Source organism: Microtus oregoni, unplaced genomic scaffold, assembly GCF_018167655.1.
Source record: "Microtus oregoni isolate MIOR12 unplaced genomic scaffold, Mior012 000000F_ref0000247, whole genome shotgun sequence".
NCBI classification, from domain to species: domain Eukaryota; kingdom Metazoa; phylum Chordata; class Mammalia; order Rodentia; family Cricetidae; genus Microtus; species Microtus oregoni.
The window spans coordinates 51,115,986-51,142,341 of record NW_024543059.1 but is presented as its reverse complement, the minus strand read 5'-3'; the positions used below and the strand labels follow the sequence as shown (position 1 = coordinate 51,142,341).

At 40.1% G+C, this 26,356-nt stretch overlaps 1 protein-coding gene across 1 annotated transcript in view; it reads left to right on the top strand.

Moving 5' to 3' along the window:
• The window catches only part of Negr1 (neuronal growth regulator 1), a 670,340-nt gene that overhangs the window by 271,218 nt on the left and 372,766 nt on the right, over positions 1-26,356 (top strand). Inside the window, exon 2 of the mRNA XM_041648210.1 lies at positions 7,020-7,252. Coding sequence (XP_041504144.1) covers positions 7,020-7,252 — 233 coding nt within the window. The remainder of the gene's footprint in view (positions 1-7,019; positions 7,253-26,356) is intronic.

Below are 26,356 nucleotides of genomic sequence, written 5' to 3'. Positions count from 1 at the left end.
CTTCCCGATTTGAATATCTCACGTTTGAGTCCACGTGGGGAGAAGGCAAGCTGGCTTCACTGAATCCAACATTTGAAGTGTGGAAATGACAGGTGTTTCTGACATGAGGCATGTTTAAAGCCATCAGAACAAGAAGCCGTGAGTGGGCTTCTCTGTACGGAAGGCCTCCCCTTCTAGAAGATCATTTCCTGTGCTTGTGCACACAGACCTGAAAACTGGGGTGCGAAGAGTCACGTCGCAGGTTGTTTGCAAGCATCAAATGAGATAATAGGCAAGGCCTTTTTCATGTGTCTTTGCCCACGGTGGCCATGCACCTGATGAAATACATCCTTGTTATCAGGACAAAATGGTTTCTTCCACCACAGTTTGGAAATGAAAGAAAATGTGTTTGCTCATCGGGAGTTTCCTGAGTTTTTTATTCTCAGTACATGAGGATTTCCCACCACTTATTGTCATTTGACTTAAGAGAAGTTAATGCTGTATTAATTATTTGCAAGTTATGCATGACGACCCCTACAACATTGGCATTATCACTTTTAAATACAGAAAAATTAAAATAAAATCCATCACTGTGTGTTATTGCATAAGCATGTGGGTTATTCTAGTTAAACATAGATAGACTGAATATTTATGGTTTAATTCATAATAAAAGTTCAGTGCTCCTCTAAATATTGAAAATCATGAAATGCTATAACAAAGAGTTAGCTGCAAAAACCTATCCATGTACATTTCAGTGATGCAGAAGATTACAAATCTATTTTCTCATCATTTTTAAAGTTAATGATATAGAGTTATAAATGAAACAAATCAAGAAAACCCTGGAACATTTTATTTTTTTTCACGGTCCCTTCTAATGCACAATGGGAAACACTTCAGATGTTTAGAAATTAGTTTTTGCTTGTAGATGGTGGCTTTCGATCTTTTACTCAATTTATATATAAGGTTTATCACAAAGAAGGACTTGAATAAAATGTATAGGTTCTTCTTTCACAGAACATGAAACCAATGCTATTTGTGTTAGTGTATGTTTTTATCTCCTGATACTCTAGGAGAAGCAAACACACAGTTCATGTGCTATAATTCCCATGGACAGTATACGTGTGACCCCCTCAACAACACTGAGAACAGAGCTGGAGGCTTAATATACATGCGCCGTGTTAATGCTACCTTTATGCATGAGACATTTCAGTGTGCGTGTCGTCTAGAAGTTACTCACTTGATCGGGGACCGCATGCCACCTAGAAGTCACCTTCTGGTTCTGTGACTATGTTACTCATTGTAAATGGGCATAATGGTAGTATTGGCTAGACCTAAATACTTCAAACATTTGTCATGTCTAAATGAAAAAAAAATACATAATATGCTTAGAAAAGTATCTGTTACTTGGTGATGTCAGAGAGCAGTTGTAGAAAACTCAAAATCCACAACCAATTGTGTGATTTTGTTTCTCATAATTGCATTTTAGTTAATTTATTGTAGGTGGAGACTGCTCATTCATTTCCCAACTACGCAAACTGAAAATAATCACACAGTAACTGTGTTAATTACAATATTATTTAACCAATAGCTTAAATGTATTTTCATCTTAAATTAACACATTTCTATTATTCTGTGTATTTCCACAAGGCACTGACTAATTGGGTAAAGTTCTGGCCTCTGTCTCCTCGACTCTACCTATTTTCTCTCTACATCTGTTCTGACTTCCCACCTGACTTTATTTTGCCTTGCCATAGGCCCAAAGCGGATTCTTTATTAACCAATGGTAATAAAACATATTCACAGCATACAGAGTAGAATCCCACATAACCTCCCCTTTTCTGTCTAATTAAAAGGAAGGTTTTAACTTTAACATAGTAAAATTACACATATCAAAACAGGTATCAAGCCAGAAGTATAGTTGCAATATTTAGTCCATTTACATTTGGCAAAATAAGAAAAATACTGTGTCATCTATTCTATCTTTGTGAGTCTAAAATTTTATATCTAATTTATCCTTTATCATAACTAAGGAAAAGTGTAACTATCTTTCTTCAATTCTTCAAAGACCCCATAAGGATATAACATTACCTAAGTTAACAAGAAGTACATTGTAAGCAACTTCCAAAACTCTAGAATTGACAGAGACATCTTGCTGCCTGGACAGTCAAAGTTCTCCTATCACACTGGGACATCAGTCTTCACTTACAGGCCCATAGTATCTAGCAGACTTTTAAATGAAAAGCAGGAAATTTGAAAGATTGTTTTACCTATATTGGCAGTTTGTCAGTCACTCTTCCATTAGATGCATTTTTAATTATTTTTATTGAGCTATATATTTTTCTCTGCTCCCCTCTCTTTTTCTCCCCTCCCCTCTATCATCTCCCATCGTCCACATGCTCCCAATTTACTCAGGAGATCTTGTCTTTTTCTACTTCCCCTATAGATTAGATCCATGTATGTCTCTCTTAGGGTCCGCATTGATGTCTAGGTTCTCTGGTATTGTGAATTGTAGGCTGGCTTTCTTTGCTTTATGTCTAAAAGTCACGTATGAGTAAGTACATGTGATATTTATTTTTATTGGTATGGGTTACCTCACTCAATATAATATTTTCTAGCTCCATACACTTGCCTGCAAATTTCAAGATGTCATTACTTTTTTTTCTGTTGTGTAGTACTCCATTGTGTAATTGTACCACATTATCGTATCCATTTTTAAGGGTAGTGGGGCATTTTGGTTGTTTCCAGATCTGGCTATGGCAAATAATACTACTTACTATGAAAATAATTGAGCAAATGTCCTTGTGGCACAATTGAGCATCCTTTGCATATATACCCAAAAGTGGTATTGCTGGGTCTTAAGGAAGGTTGTTTCCTAATTTTCTGAGAAATCACCACTCTGACATCCAAAGGGGTTGTAACAGCTTGCACTCCCACCAGCAATGAAGGAGTCTTCCCTTTACCCCACAACCTCTCCAGCATAAGTCGTCATCAGTGTTTTTGATCTTGGCCATTCTTACAGGTATAAGATAGAATTTCAGAGTTGTTTTGATTTGTGTTTCTCTGATGACTAAGGATGTTGAGCATCCACTTAAGTGTCTCTCAGCTATTTTGTATTCCTCTGTTGAGAGTTCTTTCCAGGCCTGTACCACATTTTTATTCACCCTAGTGTTTTCACTTTACCGTGTGTCCTTTGCAAGAATGTGTCTGCAGAGTGAACCAAACTGTCCACGAAGCCACAGGGCAAGCATGGCACTGTGGCTCGTGGCTCATTTGCTTAGGTTAGAAACCATCTGTCTCTTTCTTTCTGCATCTGTGAAGCAAAGATGGCAGGACTCACACATCTGATGGTGTGAAGTGTCTGTAACATTCCACACCGTGTCTCATGGTTTGGAAACACTCCTTAAGTCAAACAGTGCAGTTGTGCACATTCACAAGCATGTCATCAGCTTAGAGCAGCAACTCTCGACTCTCAACTTGTGGGTCATGACCCACACATGAAATAGCCTATATATCAGATTGTTTATATGACAATTCATGATAGCAAAATTACAGTTATGAAGTAGCAAAAGAACAGCTCCTAAGAAACAACCATCACAACCAGTAAGGTCAGAAATACATGGAGTACCTCACTACCCAGAATGTCTTGGATAACAGGCAATTGTGTTTTTCTTTAGAGTGAAATAGGAGGCCTCGACTTGGCCTGACTGTTAAAAGTTCCCCCTTTATGGGGAAAAGGGTCCTGGTTACAGGTGTTGGGTGTTGGAGGAGGCTGCTTATCAGCTGGGGTTTTTCTTTAGAGTCAAATAGGAGGCCTCAACTTGGCCTGATTTAAGTGTTGAAAGCTCCCCCTGTAGGGGGAAAAGGGCCCTGGTTACAGGTGTTGGGTGTTGGAGGAGGCTGCTTATCAGCTGGGGGCAAGGATACGTAGTCAGAATGATATTTACCACTTCTTGGTCTGCACCATTCACAATTCAGAGCGTGCTGTGCCATTCACATTATAAATCCTATATAGATCAGGTTTTATGGGGACTTTTATTTGTGGATTCCAGATATCATAAAACAAAGGTAACAATAACATCAAAATATTAAAGTACCTAGAGTTCAGAAAAATAGATATTTATAACAGTTCCTCATGTGGCTGTCATACCCATCCCACTACACCTAGCGAACTTCAACTCCTTAGTGGATTTCTTAACTCATAAATAGCTCCTTGTGTTGTAAAGGGAAATGCTTTGGTGGAGGAGGAAGAAAAATAAGCATGACTATGAAATGTCGAATTTGCAAGGACTTCATATAATAACGCTAGAAATAACAAGACACACACGTGTGTGTGTGTGTGTGTGTGTGTGTGCGTGCGTGTGTGTGTGTGTGTGTGTGTGAGGAATTGGCCTATTTAATGTGTTTCATGCAGCCATTGCCTTAACCTTAAAGCTACATGCATTTACTACCTACAGCCTGTTGCTTTAGAAAACCCCATGCCTTGCCCAGCCTGATTATCCTCAATTTGTAAAATTCCACATACAGTAATTTTAGTTTATGAGGGCCTGTTAAGTGTGATTGAGAATAAAGGTGTAGAAATACATGGAACTGATCAAAAGCTGTATTTATGCCTGATTCTCATTTGAACAATTTTCTAAGCATGTGCCCTGAAGAGCATTGGGTTGGAGCCAAGGATAGCTATGGGCTGTTGCTCTTCCAACCAAGGATACATAACAGAACCTTTTTTGCTATTCTCTTTGGCAAAGGCCAACCAGTTCTTCTGTGGTGTCCTCTGCAGCTCCAGAAAAAGGAATGAAGTTTGTGTCTGGCTGTGCTAGCTAATGTGGGGAGTCCTCTTCACCCCAGATGCAAGCAAAGCTTTGTCTGTCTCCAGAGAAAGAGAACTGCCCAGAAGAGTCTCCAAATCTCATGGCAAAATACCCATCCCTAATGAATTTTCTGCTTCCTTTCGAATAGACAGGTTAAGTAATCTGTTACGTTCACTAAATAAGAAATTACTCGCAGTAACATCTGCAACATCCTAATCATCTTTCCATATCTAAAATGTTTAAGTCTTTGATCTGCATTGCTGTGGAAAGGGCATCAGATGTGGGTTTTAAAAAGACTTGTTTGCAAATGCAATACTGCTACCCAACAATGGAGTGTCTTGGGGGACTCATAACCTCCACATCTCTATTTATTTTATAGGGGTAAATGCTGCAGCAAGCCATGACCTCCAGGTCTACGATAAGCACCTTTCTATATAAAATGCCAGGAATTCAGAGGTCACACAAGGAGCATTTGAAGGACCCACTTAATAAATATATAGAGTTCAACCTGAGAGCAGCAATGGATATCATCTTGTTTAATGAGAAATATGTCCCCTCTATCTTCTTTCTGTATATTATTAAGAATTAATAACACACTGCAATTGTTTAATTATAGCATTAAAGAGGTTTTATTTTCTTCATTAAATACATAAGGAATAGCTTTTCAATTAAAAATGACCTTTACAACCCCACCGCTTTGGATTCTGTAGATGGGGAAGCTGGCTGCAAATTAGATTCTTCTGGAACCTTGTTCTTTGTTAGCCCCCTGATTAGTTTCATAAACTTGGTAGTGGCTGCCAGTTGCTTTCAGCTTGCAATTTTGTAGCAATCTCAGACTGTGCTCAATCCCCCAAGGTGTTCCGTTGGAAAGGCTGTCAGACTGTTCGGATGTATGTGTTCTTTTTCTGTAGCAGTGCTTTGTACTCATTTAAGAAAACTAGTCTTTAATTTGTAACAGAACTTTTTCAAAATGAAACATTGAATTTCAGTCCTCAGCAAAATCACTGGCGTATGACCCCAGCCTTCTGTTCCTGTCTCATCCTGCCTTCTATTGAACATAGGATTGGGTTTCTAAGCATTTGTTCTAGAATCTCACTTTGAGTAGCAATCTTCAGGTTTTGCTGTATGATGCACTATCATCAAGCTTGTTGTCATTGGCCATCTCCAGATTGTCTCCACTCCTATCCTTCCTCTCTCCTACTCCACACCTCTTGCTTCTGTGAAGCTGGTTCTCCCACCTTAAGGTCCACAGAGTGATATCTGTGTTACGGTGACTTCCACACCCCTCTGTACATCTCAGTCCACCTTCCAGAAAATCTTGCTATATCCATTCTCGACACCCTCTGTTTGCCTGAGAGCCTTGGGTTTCTCGTGTGCCTTGTCTGATTTCATCGATACCTCCTCTCCTCTGTGCACTCACTAAAGACTGCTTGCCTGTCTTTGTTACCGGGTGCCAGCTTCTAGAGAACAAGGGCCATGCACATTCCCAGCTACATAGCGGTTTGTTGATAAGTAAATGTCTCGCAGGGGAAAAAAATCAACCTAGTTGACACTTTACTGAAAATAAAACACAGTTTTGTCACTAAAGTCAGCTGCACACTGATGACAGCAGCCATTTGGTAAAAGCAGCTTATATCTTGTAAATTGAAGGTCATAGTAAGTTGTTACAAGCTTGCTACTCAGCAGATTTTTCTTAGGATTATCAGCTCTGTGGTGCTCTTTGGCTTTCTATAGATGGTATATTTTATTCAGAGCTAGACCAACTCAGAGCTTTCTCACTCAGACCTCATCTGCTCCTATAGTGTCAAAGAAGCAGTATTTCACGTAGAAGTGTGTGGACTTTGCTTATATTTTGGAATCATATAAACAGAGAGAGAATGGGATGAGAGTTTGGCTCTGAACTGAAGGACAGGCACATACATGCACAATAAATTTTATAAACATGGAGAATTGTACTGAGCATCAGTAAACTGAGCCTCAGTGCACAGTGCATCCAGGTTGGGTGAGCATCAGCAGCTTCACATCTCCTAAATGTATGATATCACATCTGCTACTCTGTTGCTATTCATTGCGTGGAAAGGACATGCATAACAAAAATGATATCATCCATTCTCATTTTGAATAACAGTTCCGTCTCTCTCTCCTCCCTTCCCTCTCTCCCTTCTCCCTCCGCCCTCCTCTTTCCTTCCTCCCTCCATCACCCTCACCCTTCCCCCATCCCTCCCTGTTTAGGTGTTACTTGGAGGATGGAGCTTCAAAGGGTGCCTGGCTCAACAGGTCAAGTATCATTTTTGCTGGAGGTGACAAGTGGTCCGTGGACCCTCGAGTTTCCATTTCCACGTTGAATAAAAGAGACTACAGCCTGCAGATACAGAATGTGGATGTGACGGACGATGGCCCGTACACCTGCTCTGTGCAGACCCAGCACACGCCCAGGACCATGCAGGTCCACCTCACTGTGCAAGGTGAGTGCTTCCTGAGGAGCTGCTGTGGAGGGCTGAGCCCGAAATGTCTATTGTTAAGATACCAAAAATGTGTGTCTTGTATGTTTCCAAGAGGGCTGCCCTGTGAAACTTGACATGTGAAATATTTAATATTGATATCGAGATGACTCAGAAGCAGCTACCAATATTCAAAATGTTGTCGTTATCATATGAATTATCTTCTAGGTTCCATTAAAGGATAATGGCTATGTAGATCCAGGAATCCCCACTTACAAGAACAAGCAATGGCCATTAATGCCACATTATGGTTTTTGTATATGATATATTACATATCCTCCCTGGAGTCATCTCTGAGATAAATCTTGGGGAACCCATAATTGGTACATTAAAATAAATACTTAAAAACCCAGAGCAGATAAGTTGAGAAGTGAAAGCCTTGTGAATTGTGGGTGGTAATTCTAAAAGTCACCTTCCCCAACCTTCCTACACATTGCCTCTCCGCTTGCATTTGAGAGACAATGTGAGGTGTAGCTTTCTGGAATAACTCAAGTTAGATATAAATAGAGAGTCATTGGAAAGATATTCCCCGGTGCCTTTTAATTGCTTGAACTTCAGCAGATACCAGTGCTAGTCAACCAGTAATCTGTAAATACACATTTTTTTGAACTTTCATACTTATCTGTGAGAGCCCGAGTTCGCCAATGCAAACTCTCTTCAAGAAAACATAGGACCATGATCAGAGAGGGTGAAATTTGCATATTTTTGCACCTTACATAATGCACTTGTCCTTAAGTTTATATGTGCTGGCTGCACAGAAACATTTTGCTTTCTGGATCTCAAAGTGCAGCTGAGATAATCATGAGTAAAAGTAGTGATGGAATGAATGACGGCACGGTCTACTCATGTGTAGGCTTTTCTCTTCGGGCTACCAACTCACTCCCAAATCATGACATGGAAAATTGTTATTAAGTACTAACACTCAGCCTTAGCTTAGGCTTGTTTCTAGCTAGCTCTTTTTTTAACTTAGAATTACCCATATCTATTAGTCTCTGTACTGCCTGTTCTGCTTCCCTGCCTCCTCTGTGTCTAGCTGGCTTTTCCAGCTGTCTGTGTGGCTTCATTTTCTCTCTACTCACCAGACCTGACTACCCCTCCTCTGCATAGCTGTTGACCTTTCAGCTTTTTCCAGGGGAGGGGAGAGTAAATATTTGGATGACAATGCATAAGGCAGTGAAGCTGTGACATTGGTTTGTCCTTTACAACCTGTAGGCTTCCAGGCTGCATTTCCCAATATGCAATGCATCCTGATTTTATTCTCTAGCTTCCCATGTCACACGCCTGTGTGCAAACTGGACAAGGGGACTGGTGCCCTTTCCCAGCACCAATTTAATTCCCTTGGTGTTTATTTTCAACTTTTTTTTTTTTACTGCAAAGACTGTTTTACACAGTTAAGCACTTTTAAAGAGCTTGTCTGCCTTCCCAGATAGTTTCTGTAGGTCATTTGATGATCATGAACTTCTGAGCAGTTAAGAATGAGCTTGCTGAGTGCTTGTCAGTATATTTTGTTCCTCTAGAAATAGAAAAAAAAATCCATGCAACTGTTTTGAAGGTATGCCATGAGATCAAATTAAAAGCTAATAATTTTACAGTATTTATGAACATAATTACTTATTATAAGTTGATTGACATGTGGGGCATTTTCCAATTACAGTAATAAAGCTCATGGAATACATTAATAGGCTTGTCAGTCAACTCAAGAACTAAATAAATGCCATAAAATGTTAATCCTACTTAAGTTACATTTCTTCTCAATGAGCAAAAATAAATGGATAGTCATAGACACTCAGGCTTATCTGGATAATTTTGAAGGATATGCCCTTTGCCAAATGATTTATCTATCCTTCATCCACCAAGATAAAGAAACTGAGCAACTGAGGCAAGAATGCATCGGTTTCCTCTGTCACACACCTGTCAACAAACCTCATTTTCATTGTGTAGCCTTCTAGTTAGGAGACCTAGATTTAAAACATTATTTTAGAAGGTAGACTAAAAAAAAAAAATAGAGGTTCTTATGAACACAGAAACGACATGGGGAATTTATTGCTGCTGTTGCTGCCTTTAAATTATGTATATGAACAAATAGAACAATAGAGGAACAAGAACATATTAGCCCCACATTGAGGGCCAATTTGCTGTAGAAGGCTGCTTGTTTGTTTCCTGACTGCCCAGACTCCCAAAATGACCACAAAGAAACTATATTAATTAAATCACTGCTTGGCTCATTAGCTATAGCTTATTATTGGCTAATTCTTACATCTAAATTTAACCCATTTCTAGTAATCTGTGTATCGCCATGTGGCTGTGGCTTACCAGGTAAAGTTCTGGTGTCTGTCTCCAGTGGGACTACATGGGTTCTTTCTGACTCTGCCTCCTTTCTCCTAGCATTTAGTTTAGTTTTTCCCCTTTAACTCTACTCTTTTGCCCTATCTCAGGCCCCAAACAGCTTCTTTATTAACCAATGGTATTCACAGCATACAGAGGGGAATTCTACATCAAGCACAGAGGTAAAACTCAACACATCTGAATTCTAGTCCCAAATTTCCCTTAAAAAGTGGATAATTTAATAACTAATAGTATTCTGACTAGAAAAACTATTCAAGCCACTTGAGTTAAACTCATACACCCATGAAATTCAAAGAATGTGATGTCATAGTTGATATTAATACAGAAAATTAGCAAATGTGGTCAATAGAAGGTTAATTTTTCATTGATTATGTCCAATATAGTGTGGGTAAATTGAAATCTCTAGTCATGTGAATTTTTTTGACCATGTGAAGCAATGCTAACTAAGAATAAAAATACAAAGGAATGAAAGTGTAGTTTCAAGTCACAAATCCCAGTGATGGTTCTGGATGATGGGAAATGGAAATCTAAATCATACTTTTTTGGATATATGACTTAATATTTTCTACTTTGAGCATTCCAAAATGCATAAATGAAGGTGTCATAGAGGAGTATAGGTACACAAGAAAGTGAAAACAGACTCACTGAAATGGTGGCTTCTTCTTCCCAAAAGGCTAAAGGAGAAGAGGTGAGAACCCAGGGACCCAAATAAAACACCCAAGCCAGTACAGCCCATTGAAGGGACTTTCTAGTCTTAGGCCTCTTCTATCCTATGGTGATAGCACAGACAGATACTTTCCCTTTCTCAGTGTGATCTCCTCTTTTCACAGCATTTCAGTTCTTCATGTAAAGGAATGAATTCAGCAATCCTCTAGACAATTGCCCTCATCCTTGTTACACAAAGAGAAGATTGGATATGGTGCAAAGATGGCACACAAATATATTCCATGTTAAATACTCATTTATGGAATTTGATCTTCCAGTGTGGGCCTGGTACCTAATTACTTTCCTCCTTGTGGCAGCATTCTGAAAGGACACCTTCTATTGGCTCAGGATGTCAGAGGCATCAGACCACCATGGTGGGAAGTTTGTGATACATTAAGGCAAAAGTGTCCTCAATCCCTCTGGCCCCTACATCATTTCTTCTCCCTCTTCTGCTGGGTTCGCTGAGCTTTAAGTGGAGGGACTCAGTGGAGATCTCCAATTTGGGCTCTTTCTCCACCTAATGTTTGGCTGTGGGTCTCTGTATCTGCTTCTGTCAGCTGCAGATGGTAGCCTCTTTGATGACAATTGTGTAAGGCACCAACCTATGAGTATACCACAATATCATTAGGAATTGTTTCATTGACATGTTTTGTTTTGGGGGGAGGAGGTTCTTTCTTTCTTTGTTTTGGTTCGTTGGTTGGTTGGCTTTTGTCAACCATGTTTGGTTCTTTCCTAGGTGTCTGAGCTATCCAGTCTCAGATTCCTGGCCATCCAGGCATTTTCAGATGTGTGCTTCCTCTATATGACAAGAGCCTCAAATTGGAGGAGTCATTTGTTGATTACTCTCTTGAGATCTACACCACCATTATCCCAGCACATCTTACAGCTCAAAGAAATTACAGGTCTACAGGTCGTGACTGGGTTGGTGTCCCAGTCCCTCACCTGGAAACCTTGTCTACCTATACAGAATAGCTGGTTCAGGCTACAGATCCTCCATTACTAGGAGTCATCTCAGAGAAGTGAACCTCAATTGAGAAAATGCCTCCAGAAAATCAGGATGTAAGTCAGCAAGCCTCTAGAACATTTTCATAATTAGTGATTGATGGGGGAGGGTACAGCCCATTGTGCTGTTGACATCCCTGGGCTGGTGGTTCTGGATCTATAGGAAATCATCGGGCTGAGCAAGGCATGAGAACAAGCCAGCAAGCAGCACTCCTTTGTCAGTGCTTGTCTCCAGGTTCCTACCCTTATTAGAGTTCCTGCCATGATTTCCTCCAAAGATGGGTTATGGTGTGTAACTGTAAGGAAAACAAATGCGTTCCTCCCCAGCTTGCTTTGGGCCGTGTCGTTTCATCACATGAAATAGCAACTCTAATTTAAGACAAAGTCCAACATCTTCTGTGATACTTGAGGAAAAATTTTAGTTGTAAATCCTTATGAAAATAAAAATGTAATTGTATGCTTGTCACAAAATTGATATTTACTATTTACATTTTATAAGGGGTGAGAAAAGAAGAAAAAAAAATAGTACAAGCTAGATTAGAATCGTCCAGCATCTGGGGTGTGATAATATGAGACCCAGTGGTTACGGAGAGCCCCTGCTCTATGTTGTCATTTGAGGAGACTCTGTGGCTTCTGTGGAAAGACTTTGGTTTCTAGTGTCCCTAACTCCCTGAAGTTGCCTTGGCCACCCACGATTCACCTTGAGGTTATATGCACAACTATCTTAAAGGCTGTCTACGTGGACACAAAACCTGCCATCCTTCGAGCAGGCTCCTAGGTCTTGCTTTGAAATCTGGGGAAAAGCCTCTGTGACCCCACAGCTCTGACATGTTTTATGTCTGCAAAGTCGACTTCATGAAGATAATGTCAAGATCCGTTGCCAATGTGACATCTTCTTACTGCAGCTTGTATGAAGGCTATGTCAGTTGCTGAATACCTGAGTATAGGAGCCAGAACAGTCATGTAAAGGCAGTTGCTTGTCAAGAAAGGCCCTCCAGGCAGTCTGTGCTGCAGAGGGAAAGGCTTCCACAAGCGCTGACAACTCTGCACCCTGCAGCCTGCATTAGATGGGGTCTGCTGAGGTTCCGAGTACACCTCAGACATCTCTGATGTACTCCCATGAGAAGGACATGGATCCTTCTCTGTTGAACTAATTTCTTTGCCGGCCATAACCTGTGTCCACAGATTCTGACCACCCATTTTCTGGGCACACTGCTTGTCATTTACTTTATCTCTGCTTCTTAAACTTAATTATCACCAGAGACATGTCTGAAAGTGAAGAGCAGTCACTACACCAAGTCCCAAATTCTATTCAAATTCATGTTTTCTTGAGTTCTGTATTTAAATTCAATATAATTAAAAATTTTAAAAACACCTAAGACATGGAAAAATATGTTTTCTGATCTTCATTTTAATACAGTCTTATTGTTTCATTCTCTAAGATTTTTATGCTGACCAAAGCCCCAATCAGAAAAAAACATTAACTTTTTAAATTTTGAAACTGTGAATGGGGTGTCCACAGAGGTAAGAAGTATTAGATCCCATGGAACTGGAGGTGCAGGTGCTTGTGAGCTGCCCCACATGTGCTGGGAATCATACTTAGGTCCTCTGCAATATCAGGGTATACCTTAACCGCTGGGCTGTCTCTCTGTCCTCTGTTAGCACAAACCTTTACTGGTCAAAGTACTGTCAGAATTTTGGGTTCTGAGTCTCCTAAAATTTCATGGTACCCCTCCTTACAATATTCTAGGTCTTATCTAGCCTGAATTTTTTAAAATCCTCTCATAAAGCACTATACAGCTTCTGAAACAGCAGTGAACCAAGTCCTGGAGCCAATTTTTCACATTAGTGACTCATCTCTGTGGCCAAAGAGAAACACGTGGGGGGATCACTTCGGTTTTCCTTTTCAAAGTTCATGGGTCTTTCACTGTGAGATGTCTTGGTAGAAAAAAAAAAAAGATTCCCATCATGGAATTCAAGGAACAGAGGACAGGGATTGAAAGATGCCTTCCACCAGGACACATCCAATGATTCTTATCCACCAAATAGATCTCGTCATCCCTCAAGAATTTCATAATGCTATAAATCATCGATTGTTTGAACCATCCACTACGTCAGAGCCCTCACAATCTAATCTTCTCTAAACAATGCCTTCACAGCCACAACCAGACATGGGCTTCACTAAGCACCTGGGTTCTTGTCAATCCAATCAAACTGTCCCAAAATATTAACAATCTCTTAACTCTTTCTGGAGGATATATTCTAGGTGCCTTTTTCACGTAAATCTTAGTTAGAATGACATAAGGCTCTTGGCATGGGCATCTCCGGGTTCTTGGAATGCAGGCAGCAGGCAGCAGACAGCACAGGGGGAGGGGGGCCACTTTTGAGGATCATTTCCAATTCAGACTCATCAGGGCCTGCTTAGAGGGCCCAGGAGTCAATTCATGGATTTAAGGCAGTGAGCGCAAGACATTTTTCCTGAGCACACTGTGAGATAAGTATCCTGGCCGTGTCAGGCTGAGTGCCTTCTGAAGCAGCTGGCGAGTGTCCAGTGCACAGAGCAGCTCCCCTCCCCGTCTCTGCAGCTCTGTCTGCGTCTTCATTTTTGTCACAGCGGTCAAGTGCAAGGGTCTTCCCCCCATTCGAATCCACGGCTCTCCCTTCTTTCAGAGAGTTCTACACCGGGATCCGTAAAACTATTACAATCTTGAGGTTTGTGCTTGGCCAAGACAATGTTTGGCAAATGCATTTGGGAAGATAGAAAATTCAAATACCATGCATTATTAACACTTTTATTATGGAAGGGATTTTAAGTGGCTTATAAAGAAGTATTTATTCTTCCAGAACAAACAGAAGAAATAGGAGCCAAGGTAAAGAAAGTGAGAGTGAGATGTAGTCAGAGGTGTGCCTACATAGTAAAATATCTGCCATATATATTTATATATATATATATATATGCATTATGAATATATATGTGTGTGTGTATATATATATTAGAGTGTCATAAAATATTTAGCCCTGAAATTCCTAGCAGTCAGTACAGGGAGGAAAACAAGATCAACTGTTCATTTCATGGTCCATAAGGTTAAACACTTTCTTGGTGTCCTGATCCTGTTATTGAGAGAGAAAGAAGCTTCTCGGAGACTCTTCCAGACTCTCATGAAGTCAGGACCATCTCAGCAGTAAGGAAAGCAGGATGCGTGTCAGACCTTGGGTCATTCATTGCAGGGAAGTGAAAAATTAAATAAGTAAAATTCAATAAGATACCATTTTAATAACACAGAGATATCTTTTGGTTATTGTCTTAACCTAGAAATAAATCTTAGAACCTAATGCTCTCCAGGTGACCTTCCAGCAGCTCATTTATCTTGGTGATTCTTTCATGTACCAAGTGCAAGGGTCTTAAAACTCTACTTAACCATTGAGCTTCAGAAAAGCACTATTAGTGTGGACATGGATGTAAACCCATGGTGTTTAAAGACTAGTTCTTCTTAACTTAGTACTAATGACATTTTTGTGAATGAGAAAAGCTTGGCTGTGCACAGCAGGGCCAGTGACAGCACACGTGGCTTAGGGAGATACCTAAAGAGCAGCCCAGTGCCATGGCCTGCCTTCCCAAAAGGTTAGGGAGATACCTAAAGAGCAACCCAGTGCCATGGCCTGCCTTCCCAAAATGTTAGGGAGATACCTAAAGAGCAACCCAGTGCCATGGCCTGCCTTCCCAAAAGGTTAGGGAGATACCTAAAGAGCAACCCAGTGCCATGGCCTGCCTTCCCAAAAGGTTAGGGAGATACCTAAAGAGCAACCCAGTGCCATGCCCTGCCTTCCCAAAAGGTTCAATTGGGAAGGAAATTCTAGCACTGAAACCACAGGTGTAGACACTGGGTGCACAGGTCATGGCAGCCCGTCCTCTGTAGCAGCCAACACCTCAAACTTTTCTACAAATAACAAGAAGAAGCAGAGAAAACTTACCAGCATGAGGAAAGCATACTAGATACCCCATGTTCATGGATGGCACTTACATGACCCCACATTGAAGTTTAGTTTATATACATGGGGAAAGAATATTCATGCACAGGAACCCAGGTTAGATATGACTTGAAACACAAAGAAATGGGAAAATATTCCTAAGACAAGACAGTATTTTCAGTGTAAAAGCAAACAGTCAAATAACTAAAGGTTAAAAATATCAGTTGTTTCATAAATTTGCTGAATGCTATCTGTTTAGCCCTAGATCCTTTACCTTAAGGCATTATAATCTCATGGCTTGCCAAAAAGCTGACAAAGTTATACAGTAGGCTCCTAGACACAAGACAAAGCTTAACACTGGGAATACATCTGCCTTGGCACTCTGGTATTTGTACACAGTTTTCTCTGTATACAACTGTATATAACTGTTGGTGATGGTCTGTGAATTCCCTCTGCCCATAATGAGATCACATCCTCATCTTTACAGCTTAGATAAAATGGTAAAATAAAAGAGTAAAATATGATGGATTCCCCACCTCCATTCTGAGGTACTGGGACTACTATGAAATATCTAATATTTGAAATATCTGGGACATGTCAGATACCAATACAGTTCAAAAATGATGCCTGACTTACGAATCTTTGGGTAGTGTCTTTTCGGTCCTTTTGTGAACTCTACTTCAGCAGAGCTACAACTAAAACCCTCCCGGTTAGCTCAGGTCTATCATCTGCACTTAGAAAGAGCTCATGTTCTTAGGCAATGTCTTTTTGCATAACTACTAAAATGTAAAACACATTGGTTGGCATTTACGGCTTTCCCTTTCACACAGCCCACCCTATGAGATAGCTATGCTTGTAAGGCAGGTTGCCCAGATCTGCTTCTAAGAAACACTCTTCCTTCTATTCAAATGCACCTACATAACTGAAGTTGGTTTAACTAGAACAACTCACAAAAAACAGTTAATGGGGGTATTTTTAGTAAAATCCTTATTCAAACATTGGTTTTATCCACAAGATAAATTTTTTTCTAAGTATTATTTCTTTTATATTTTTGAAAGTAGGATTACTCAGCATTAGTTTTCTATAATTGAGATAAAAGGAAAAAAATGAAAGAGGATTTATATCAATAGCTGATATTTTTCTTTTGCAAAAAATTCTTCTGTAAGTGCCATTTTTCCCCACTCAAAAATTGGTTTGTAAAAATTTAAATACTAACATAAACTCTGATATTAGAAAACTTCTGCTAAAGATCTAGAATGTGCTAATCACCATATATCCCTGACTCTCAACCTTCCTAATGCTGGGAGCCTTTAGTATGCACAGTTCCTCATTTTGCCATAACCCCCGGGCATAAAAATTATTTCTGTCGCTAGTTCATGACTGTAATGCTGCTACTGTTATGAATTGCAACTAGTCACGAGTGTTTTTGGAGATAGATGTTTGCCAAAGGGGTTGTTACTTACAGGTTGTAACCACTGCTATACACAACGTGCACATGTGTTGGTGTGATTTCTTCTAAGTTTAGCTTCGGCAGGCCATCTGGAGTCATATAGCGGAAAGTGGGGTCAGAGAAAACCTTGCAGACTTCAAAAGGATTCTGGTTGTGCAATGACCAAATCTTAATTCTAGAACAAATCTCATAATGACTTTAGGGTTTGAAACAGCTCTTACATTTGTTGCACCACTTGAGTTCACCACAGTGTTAGCTCTGAGCACAAAAAAAAAAAAAAAAAAAAAAAAAAAAGCAGCTCAGACTACTACACTGTTCTTCAGAAAGTAAGTGTGAAATTAGTGTATCTGTGGATTGAACTTTGTTAGAATATTTGATTACAAAAGTGCTGTTAGTGTTGCCTGCTTAGGCTTCATAAACAACCATTTAATAGATGAATATTAGCTTGCAATTTGGATAGAATCTCCAGCAACTTCTGAAATTAGATAAGTATAGTGTTGCCATTTTATACTACATATTTATGTGAAGAGGATAACATGTTCAGAGTCAAACTATTGGTCAACTCTGACAAAAGGTGAAGATACTTACATCCTGGCATATAAAATATTCAGTTGAAATTTAATTCTTCATGCAAAACTAAGAAACACATCTACCTCATTAGTATATGATGTTTCGTCCTTAAAACTGATGAAATTATAGTCATACTAATAATTCTTTTAAAGTGATTTTTTTTTAATTTGTTGTCAGTAATGTTTAAAAATACGCCTACTTTATAAACCTCTCTCTCCAGAGCTGTCATAAAGTTCCCCAGGTGGTATAAAGAGTGCAGGAAACTTTGTTACAAATATTCATGCTCATTTGATAGCAAGAGACATTGGAACGAAACTATCCAAATTGTATGGATAGACAACCCATAGTGCAGCTCCCATATAATGTTTTATAGAAGGAAGTGGAGATAATGCAAAATATGTGAAAGTAATTCCTTTGCTGTGGACAGTTTTTGCCCTGCCAAGTCCTATAGCCGTTCAGTCCCAAAGAAACACACAGAGGCCTATATTAATTATAAACCGTTTGTCCTATTGCTCAGGCTTATTATTTACTAGCTCTTACAACTTGAATTAACCCATATTTCTTGTCTGTGTTTAGCCCTGTGGCTTGGTAACCTTTCCTCAGTGCAGCGTTCTCATCTTGCTTCCTCTTCATCTGGCTGGTGACTCCATCTCTGCCTTTCCTCTTTCCAGAATTCCCTTAGTCTGGTTGCCCTGCCTCTACTTCCTGCCTGGCTACTGGCCAGTCAGTGTTTTATTAAACCAATATGAGTGACAAATCTTTACAGAGCTTTCTCAACATCACATTGCTAACTAGGAACCGCCCCAATAAGGAAGGTCACACTTCAGTGCCTTGGCACCTTTATGAGCTCGATAATAGACTGTGGAAGTGGCAGAGGCAGAGGCCAGTGGGTTTTATTATTTGTAATTAGGGATGATCAGAAGTTCTGCCTGTGTCTTCCATCTCTTTAAGTTTTCAGTCACTCCACTAGTATGAAGTGACAGTATCTGGGAATGGGTGTGCAGAGAGAGGGATCGTGATGCAGCCTTCATTCATCTAGAGACCAAGGAAAACGGTGCTGCCGTTTCTGATAACATATACTTCAGAGTACCATTTGAATATATTTTAAAGCAGTTAGACTTGGGATGGAGAGAGAACCAAGGAATTAAAAGCCCTTATTGCTCTTATAGAAAACATAGTTCCCAACACCCTTGTGGTGGTTCATGCTGTCTTTAACAAAATAAAATGAATTTCAAATAAAATTTTTAGTGAATTTTAGATTAAACATTCAAGAAATATTTTCGGCCATTAAAACCTTTTAATGTCAAGTGGATATTTATGACAATTTTTGAGACTCATGGCTTAGAAAGTTTCTTATCCTTAGAACATGGCTTCACATGTCTATGTCTTCTTGTGTATGTGTGTCTGTGTATATGTCTGTATGTATACATTCTTGTGTGTGTATTTTCTTGTGTATGTCTGTGTATATGTTTGTGTGTGTACATGCATGCATGCATGCATGTGTTTTTGTATATGTCTTTGTGTGTGCATGCATGCATGTGTGTCTATGTATATGTCTATGTGTGTACATGCATGCATGCATGAATGTGTGTGTGTCTGTGTATATGTCTGTGTGTATGCATGCATGTGATGTCTCTGTGTGTGTTAACACTGATTGTGTTTTGCATTTCTATTCTACAATGGTTATTTTTTCACTCATTTTATAATATCTTATTTTTTCCTAAAAAGGAGAAAAATAACCATGTTATACTTGTCAAATCCTAATGCAAAGTGCACTACTGCTATGAAAATTTCTGCATAAATAAAACATTACCAAACATTACCTGCCCTTATTTCAAGAAACTCTGCAAATAAAACCAAAGTCAGTAGAATAAATTACCTTCTCCTAGGATCATTGTAACATGATTTCATCTCTAAAATACTATCTATCTTTCTTTCTCAATTCATATGTGTAATTAAGTTGTTACTGGAGATGATTAGGATCTTGCTATTTTCTTTAGTTAAATCTTTAATGCCAGGCCTCCTATAACCTTTTTTGGGGAGGGGGGCAAAATAAAATACATGAGAGGCGAAAAACTGTTAATTATATATAGTGTGTCTTTATGGGTTGTGACAAATAAGAATTTACTGTGTACAGTTTTAAAAAGATGTGCAGAAATGTCCACTGTCAGAGTTTACTTTGGAGAATTAGGGTGACCTCTGCCTCGGGGTCTGCAGCCACATTCATGTCCCCTCTTATCCCTCAGTGTCTTCTGAATAGTGACATGGACAGAGCAGTGGGAAATCTCAGGGAAGGTGGGCTGTGCCAGCACCCAGCTGCCAGCTCTCCCACCCTCTGTGGTCATGAACTAATCTGAAGAGTGTGAGACCTGTGCCTCCTGTCTCTGTTCTTAGCAGACATTTCAAATGTTGCATTGGCATGCAGCTTCAAAACGCCCTACTCTGTCGTTGTCTCAACTGTTGGGTAGGAACCAGGGTTCTGAGCCCTTTTAACTCACAAACATGTAGGATAGGACCTGGGAAAAGAGGACTCAGCCACATTTGTTGATTGGGCACAGGTACATTTTTTCCTCCCTGGATGGCATTGTGCCAGCCCATTGCTTAAGCTGACTTAATGTAGAGATTCTATCTTTAAGGCATTAGTACCAGGAATGCTGACATAACAAGAAAAATTTAAATTCAAGGGATTAGCCTTGCATTTATGACTCGACTTGCTTATTTTCACTCTGGGTCCTGCATCTTTATCCCCTGCTAATCCTTAGCTATTCACAAATACAGACTGGTGATTGCACATTGAAGTAAAAAAAAATAATAAATGAGATACCAGCATTTGACAAAATGTCTTAGCAATGCTGTTTTCTTTGGGTGGAAAAAGAAATGCTTTACATAAAACAGAGTTAGTTTGAAAGGTCATAGCCAAGGGCCTTAGAACCAAACACAAGAAGAGATTTACATTGGAAAGGCGCCAAAGACACACAATTAAAATTTCTCTCAGTTCTACTCATTATTGCAGTTTTCGCTTAAGCACAAGGATGGAGGAATGCATTAAAAAGCCGGGGACAGGATGCTGAAGACAAAAGGGACAGAATCCCAAGTCATTTGTCACCACAGAAATCCATTTGTCAAATTTGCTCTGTGGCCTGTGTCTGCTCTACTTAGCAGTCTTCAAAAGAAGCACAGCCCACTGCGATGGTTTAAATGAACAGGGTCCCCATGAATTCACGTGCTGGGCATTCAGTTCCCAGCTGCTGCTGCTGCTGCTGCTGCTGCTGCTGCTGCTGCTGCTGCTGCCGCTGCTGCTGCGTGAAGGGTGTAGAATTTTAAGGCCTGGAGCCTCACTGGAAGAAGGGCCGTGAAGTTCATCACCAGGCCCCACTTCTGGTTCATTCTGTGATTACCTGCTCCCTGCTTTTGCCAAGAAGTACCCCAGAAAATGTTTTAATTTAGTAAACACCCATGCCACACCTTTTCATCTGGCTATCTGACAAACACAAATAACATTATGTGAGGCAACAGGCCTGCCAACCTCCTGCCTGGAAGCACCTGTCTCTCCAAGGTGTAAACATAAGCCAGTGCTCGGGTTTGCAGTGGAAATGTCGGGAAGAGCTGGACATTAAGACGTTTCTAGCAGCTTCCCATTCACCAAACACATTCAGAGAACATTATGAGTTTCTTTTGTCCAGAGAGAGAGAGAGAGAGCCTCGTGCAAGCAAGCCCTTTCCTCTTTCTCTGTGAATCAGGATGCCATTGTTATTGCCCCCATTGATTCCTAGGGATTTCCATTTACCAGGATAGACAATAAAGTTAAACTAAAATATTAGTAAAATTAATTACTCTCTTTTCTCCTGGGGAAATTCTATGTAAAAGGGGGATGTAATAAATTCATACTAATGTTAAGATTTTGAGCTAGACTAATTGGAAATAATTCCATATTTTGAACTCAAATTACTACTCTAAAATTAGAGAAAGCTATTGTGCTCTGACCTCCATCTACTTCGTGGACCCACCTGCGCTCTTCTCTTGCTCTGTGTTTCTACCAAGAGTAGACCCCAGCTTACAATTTTTTTCTGGGTTTGGGGAAGTCTCACCCAGAAGAGGAGACAGGCAGGCAGGAGGAAGTAAACTCTGCGGCCAGTTATTGCCTCCTCCCTGAGAACAGGGCTCCTGCATGACTGTGCTGAGCCCCAGCTCTGGCTGGACAGTCCATCCTGCCTCAGGCACAACTCATGTTGGACGAAGGATGGAGCCCTGGGCAGACCTACCCTATGGACTCTGGGTTGCTTATGTTCAGGGATGTCAACTGTTCCTGTCAACAAACCCAAGCTGTCCTTCCCTCCCTCATGTTCTTTGGGGGTTTTCTTCCCTTGAGAAACAGCTCCCTTTTAATTAATACTTGGGTTGTTTCTATTTGGATAAATGACTTCTGGTTGGTAGTGATTGAGGGTTTCGGTATCTCCTTCCCGTCACTGTTTTCAACAGTTGTGTTACTAAACCTTCTATATAGGCATCTCTTCTATGTAAAGGTAATTTATTTTTCACATTAAAGAAAAGTATATATTGTTCCTAGGTCTAATAAGCAAACCTAAAAACAAATCTTAAAATTAAGTACATATATGTTGAGAACTCAGATTTACCAATCTAATTATCAGAAATTAAGATAAATGTAGGAGGAAAATTAAAAGTATGCATAATTATTAAATGTTGGCATTTATGTGAGCCTTGGGCTTCTGTTTATTACCTTTCTGGGTGTAATTATCATTAGCATTTCAGTCTCTTCTTTAATGAATATTTGAGCTACAAATACAATGTGGTATGAATAGAAAAAGAAGTCTTCCATTATATGCCCTGACTGCAACTTCAGGAAAAATCCCCCAAGAGGCCAACACAGTGTGACTCTAAGTCTGTTATCTACCTGGAAACTGGGGCTGACCAGAAATATTCTGGCCCATGATTTTTACAGCTGCACCTGTGCCTTCTGGGTAAAACATTAAAGAGCATCTGGGGACTTATCTCTGGCAAAGAGACTAACTGAATTTGGGCAGGAGCTCCTTCACCACAGCACATTCTCTGTACTGGGTGTTGCTGCAGGTGTTGAAACACAACATACAGATTGAATATTTTTTTCAAGGAGCTTAAACCCAGGCATGATTCCTAGAGCTGGAGATCAGTGAATGGATGTGAAGAGGATTAGGAGGTGTAACGGCAGGACAGACACAAGCAGTAGACCATATTTGATGCAGGGTCTTCATGATGGCTAGTTTAATTGCCAGTATCAAACAACCCAAAAATTCCTGGAAGGAGAGTCTCCAAGAAGATGGTGGAGATCTGATAAGCCTGCCTGTGGACCTACGTAAGGGAATTGTCTTAACTCTCTTTACCAGTGCAAGAACACTTGGACAGAACACAGGCCACAGCAGCATCCCTTGGACTCTAGGAAGAGAAACCATCAGTGTAGTAGACCTTTCTATATTCATTTCTCTCTGCTCTTCACTGTAACTGAATACTTCAAGACCATACCACTGTGACCCCTGCCCTCCCCTCATTCTGATGGGTTGTAACCTGGAATCATAATAGAAATAAACTTCTGTCCCTCCTACATTCCTTTGGTCAAGGTCTCTCATCTTGGCATCACCACCAATGTTTGTGGTCAGATAATTGGTGGAGAGAGAAATTTAATTATAATAAATGAAAGTCTATGCTCTTCTTGGAAGTCACTCTTAGAGATAATAAATGATACAAAGCTGAATTGGCAATGACTTTAATATCCTGAAGGTGCCAAGGAACCACTGAAAGTGTGACATCACACTGACAGAGGGAATGAGGACTTGGGGACAACTGGAGACAATGAAGGTTCTTCAGTCATTGGGAACAATATCGCTAGGGGTGTGTATACAAGATCACCACAAGAGGAATGCCCAGACACGTAGCTCCAGGACATCATGATGCTGGTGAGGGTCTGAGAGACATGGATGAGGGAGACAATATAAACCTGAAATTGTAAACAACTTTTTCAAACCCAAATAGAGGTTCCTTGATTGCTGCTGTATCTCTTATTGCAGATAATGAGAAAAAAATTTACTACAAAAAAGCTCCATATTGGTCCAAATAAGGAAATCTAACTTGAAATTAATAGATTCTTTAGCCAAAAAGTGTTAAAGTATAAGTAAATTGCAGTGTTTTTTTTTTGATAGTTTCTTTCTCTATAACTAAGTGGCTATGGTTTTATTGGTGATGATGATGATGATGATGGAGATGCTTTCTAAGCTTCCAGCAATAAATTCAATTTAAATCTTCTATGCTAAGAAGGAGGAAGAGAATATGGGCCCAGAGAGAACTTGGTAACAGTGAACAACTTATCAAGGAGACACAGCATTAGGTGTATACAGAGCTAACTCAACAAGGGAGGTCACTACCTGCTTCAGCTCTCTGATAAAGAGGGAACTTTGGGCTAAAGGGGATTCCGTGTGTATCTTTTTCACATGAGCCTAGAATAGGAGCGGTTTGTCAGTTGTTTTGATGTGGGTAGAATAAGTGTATGGTCGAAATTCCTGAGGAAAGGGTCCCAGTTGGCCAACCACGCACACAGTAGTGTGAGAATTAGTGTACAGACGGGTGTAGGGCAGAGAGGTGTAACTTCTGAATGAGAACGTGGGGTAATGATCTGGGATGTTGGTCGACAGGAACAGAAACAGGCTGACTGCCAAGCTTGCCAAGCCGAGCTCCATCCCAGGCCCCACGTGGTAGGAGAGAATTGAGTACTACAAACAGTGATCTGGCTTTCTCATGTGTGTCCTGCTATGGCATGCATGTGTCTGCATACAAACAGTAGATGAATAAATACATATTAAAGTTTTTTTAAAAAAATGAGCTCTAATGTCTCAGTTACACCTAGTAATTTTCTGAAATTATGCAAAGTTAATGCATTTTGTCAAACTTGCTGCAACTAGAAAAAATCTTCTGGATTAGGTTGTGTGGGAGTCAGTTACCCTGGCTTACTAGAGATACAGATGCTGTGAATTTTAATCGATCAGCTTGACCTTAGCCCTTGTCTGTCATATGGTCCGCACTGAGCAAACAGTAGAATGAAGTGTAGTGACCTTGGCTCTGGATGTTAGTGGACTGGGGTTTGAGTGACCAAGACTGAAATGTCAGGCCAACAGGAAGCAGAAAACTCACCGGATGAAACAGATAGCACTCTGATAGTGTGCAACCAGAAACTCTCTGTGTGTTCTTTCAAAGTGCCATAGAGTCATCCTTGAAGCTTTTGACCTACTGAGATTCCTGGATATAGCTCCATTGCAAGTCTGTCTAGACAAATGGAAAAAACAGAAACAAGTTTGCTCCAAGGCTTTTGTTTAACTAATGAAGAGGCCTTGTGGTGCTTGGAACAACTGTCAGCAGGCAGCAGACTTCCAGGGCTCACCTGTTGTCTGGCGCATCGTCTGCTCCACACTCCTAAGAGGGTTTTCCTGGTCTCTAAGGCAGAAAAGGTCCTACTTTTTTAGATTTGGCTAAAGTTTACATGGTATAAGCCCAAGGACTAAATGACTTTGTGTCTGTGATGTACTTTTTTTTTTTTCGGTTTTTCGAGACTTACACAACAGGAAAGTCTTCCTAAGTATTCAGTAGTGCTGCTTGTAAAATGTGTTATGATTTGATTGTTGGGTCTGGATGTAGTTAATAGATTGCTGTGGACCAAACCGGGACCTGAGGAAGAGGACACCTCCATAATTCTATGGAGAAGATGAAAGGCATGAACTGTAAATTGCCTGAACAGAAAAGTACCTGAACATTAAGTAGGAGCAGTTCCACCTAGAGTGTACCTAATGCAAGTTTCATGAATGGTGGAACGGTCCCAGAGTAGCGGTACTTAGTGGCCAGAGTGACATCCGTGTAGGTGTCAAATGATCTTGAGAAGTTTATAGATGAGGAGGGCATGTACAACCTCAGTAGAGTGTGCTCAAGTACATACACAGTTAATATAAAAATGTGCACTTACATAGGCTTGATTTTCATGAACTTCGTCATCATGGCAAAAGCATGTGTTTTCCAAACTCATGTGGGTTTTGAGGAGTGCTTATGAACAATGTCAGCCGTTGCTGCTTCTATTAACTGTATGACTTCCTGCAAATGGGTTTCCAGTTAACTTACTTAGAGTCAAAATCTTCAGGTTCCCTTCATTTATATTCAGTGTGGGAGCGAAAAGAAAAGGGATTCATTTAATTAGCAAAATTAGTAACACATCAGCTCAATTTTAATGGCTGAAATCAAGGTTGGATGTAATCTTTTTATGGTGAGATTAGACCAGGATTGTTATGAAGAAAGGAAAACAGTATATTCCCGCTGTGCTGTTCTCGGGACTGTTCTGCCTCTATCAATCATCCGTGGACACAGACTGTGACATGGTTTGTCCGGCACAGAAAGAGTTAATTTCCTACTCAGGTTTGGCATTTCAGAATTATGCAGTAGGTTGACCATAAGCACTAGTCCCCAGAGCCAAAAATATCTCACAATCTTCTTATATTGTTGAAATTAGAATGTTATTGTTTCAAATTTAACCATTCTTATGTTAATGGTAGAGGATGATGGTATTGTGATCAACCCTTCAAAAAGAATCATTTGGCACCAAGGGATTAGAGGCCCTGGGACAAGCTGGGAAAATGCTTTCTTACAAACACTGGGGGGGGTGCAGATGAAGGCTCCATCTGCCTTCATTTCTGTTTCCTCCAAGGAAATACTTTGTGTTCCTTGGCTCTGCACGATGCCTTAATGACTCAGGAACAATGAGTCTCAGGAATGCCAGCTCCTTTTTGTTGTTGTTACTTTGCGTGTGTATTATCTATTCGTTTCTCTTAGAAGATTAGAAATGCTGAACAATTAAAAAGAAAACAATTAGAATTTGAGTCAGGATAAGATAATAGAAGGAAGAGTCTAATAGGCCAAGGAAGTCATTGGGCCTTGGATCTTCCTTCCATTAATGCAAGAACAGCATGGGGATGTTAGACACAGTTATGAGTTTAGAGGTG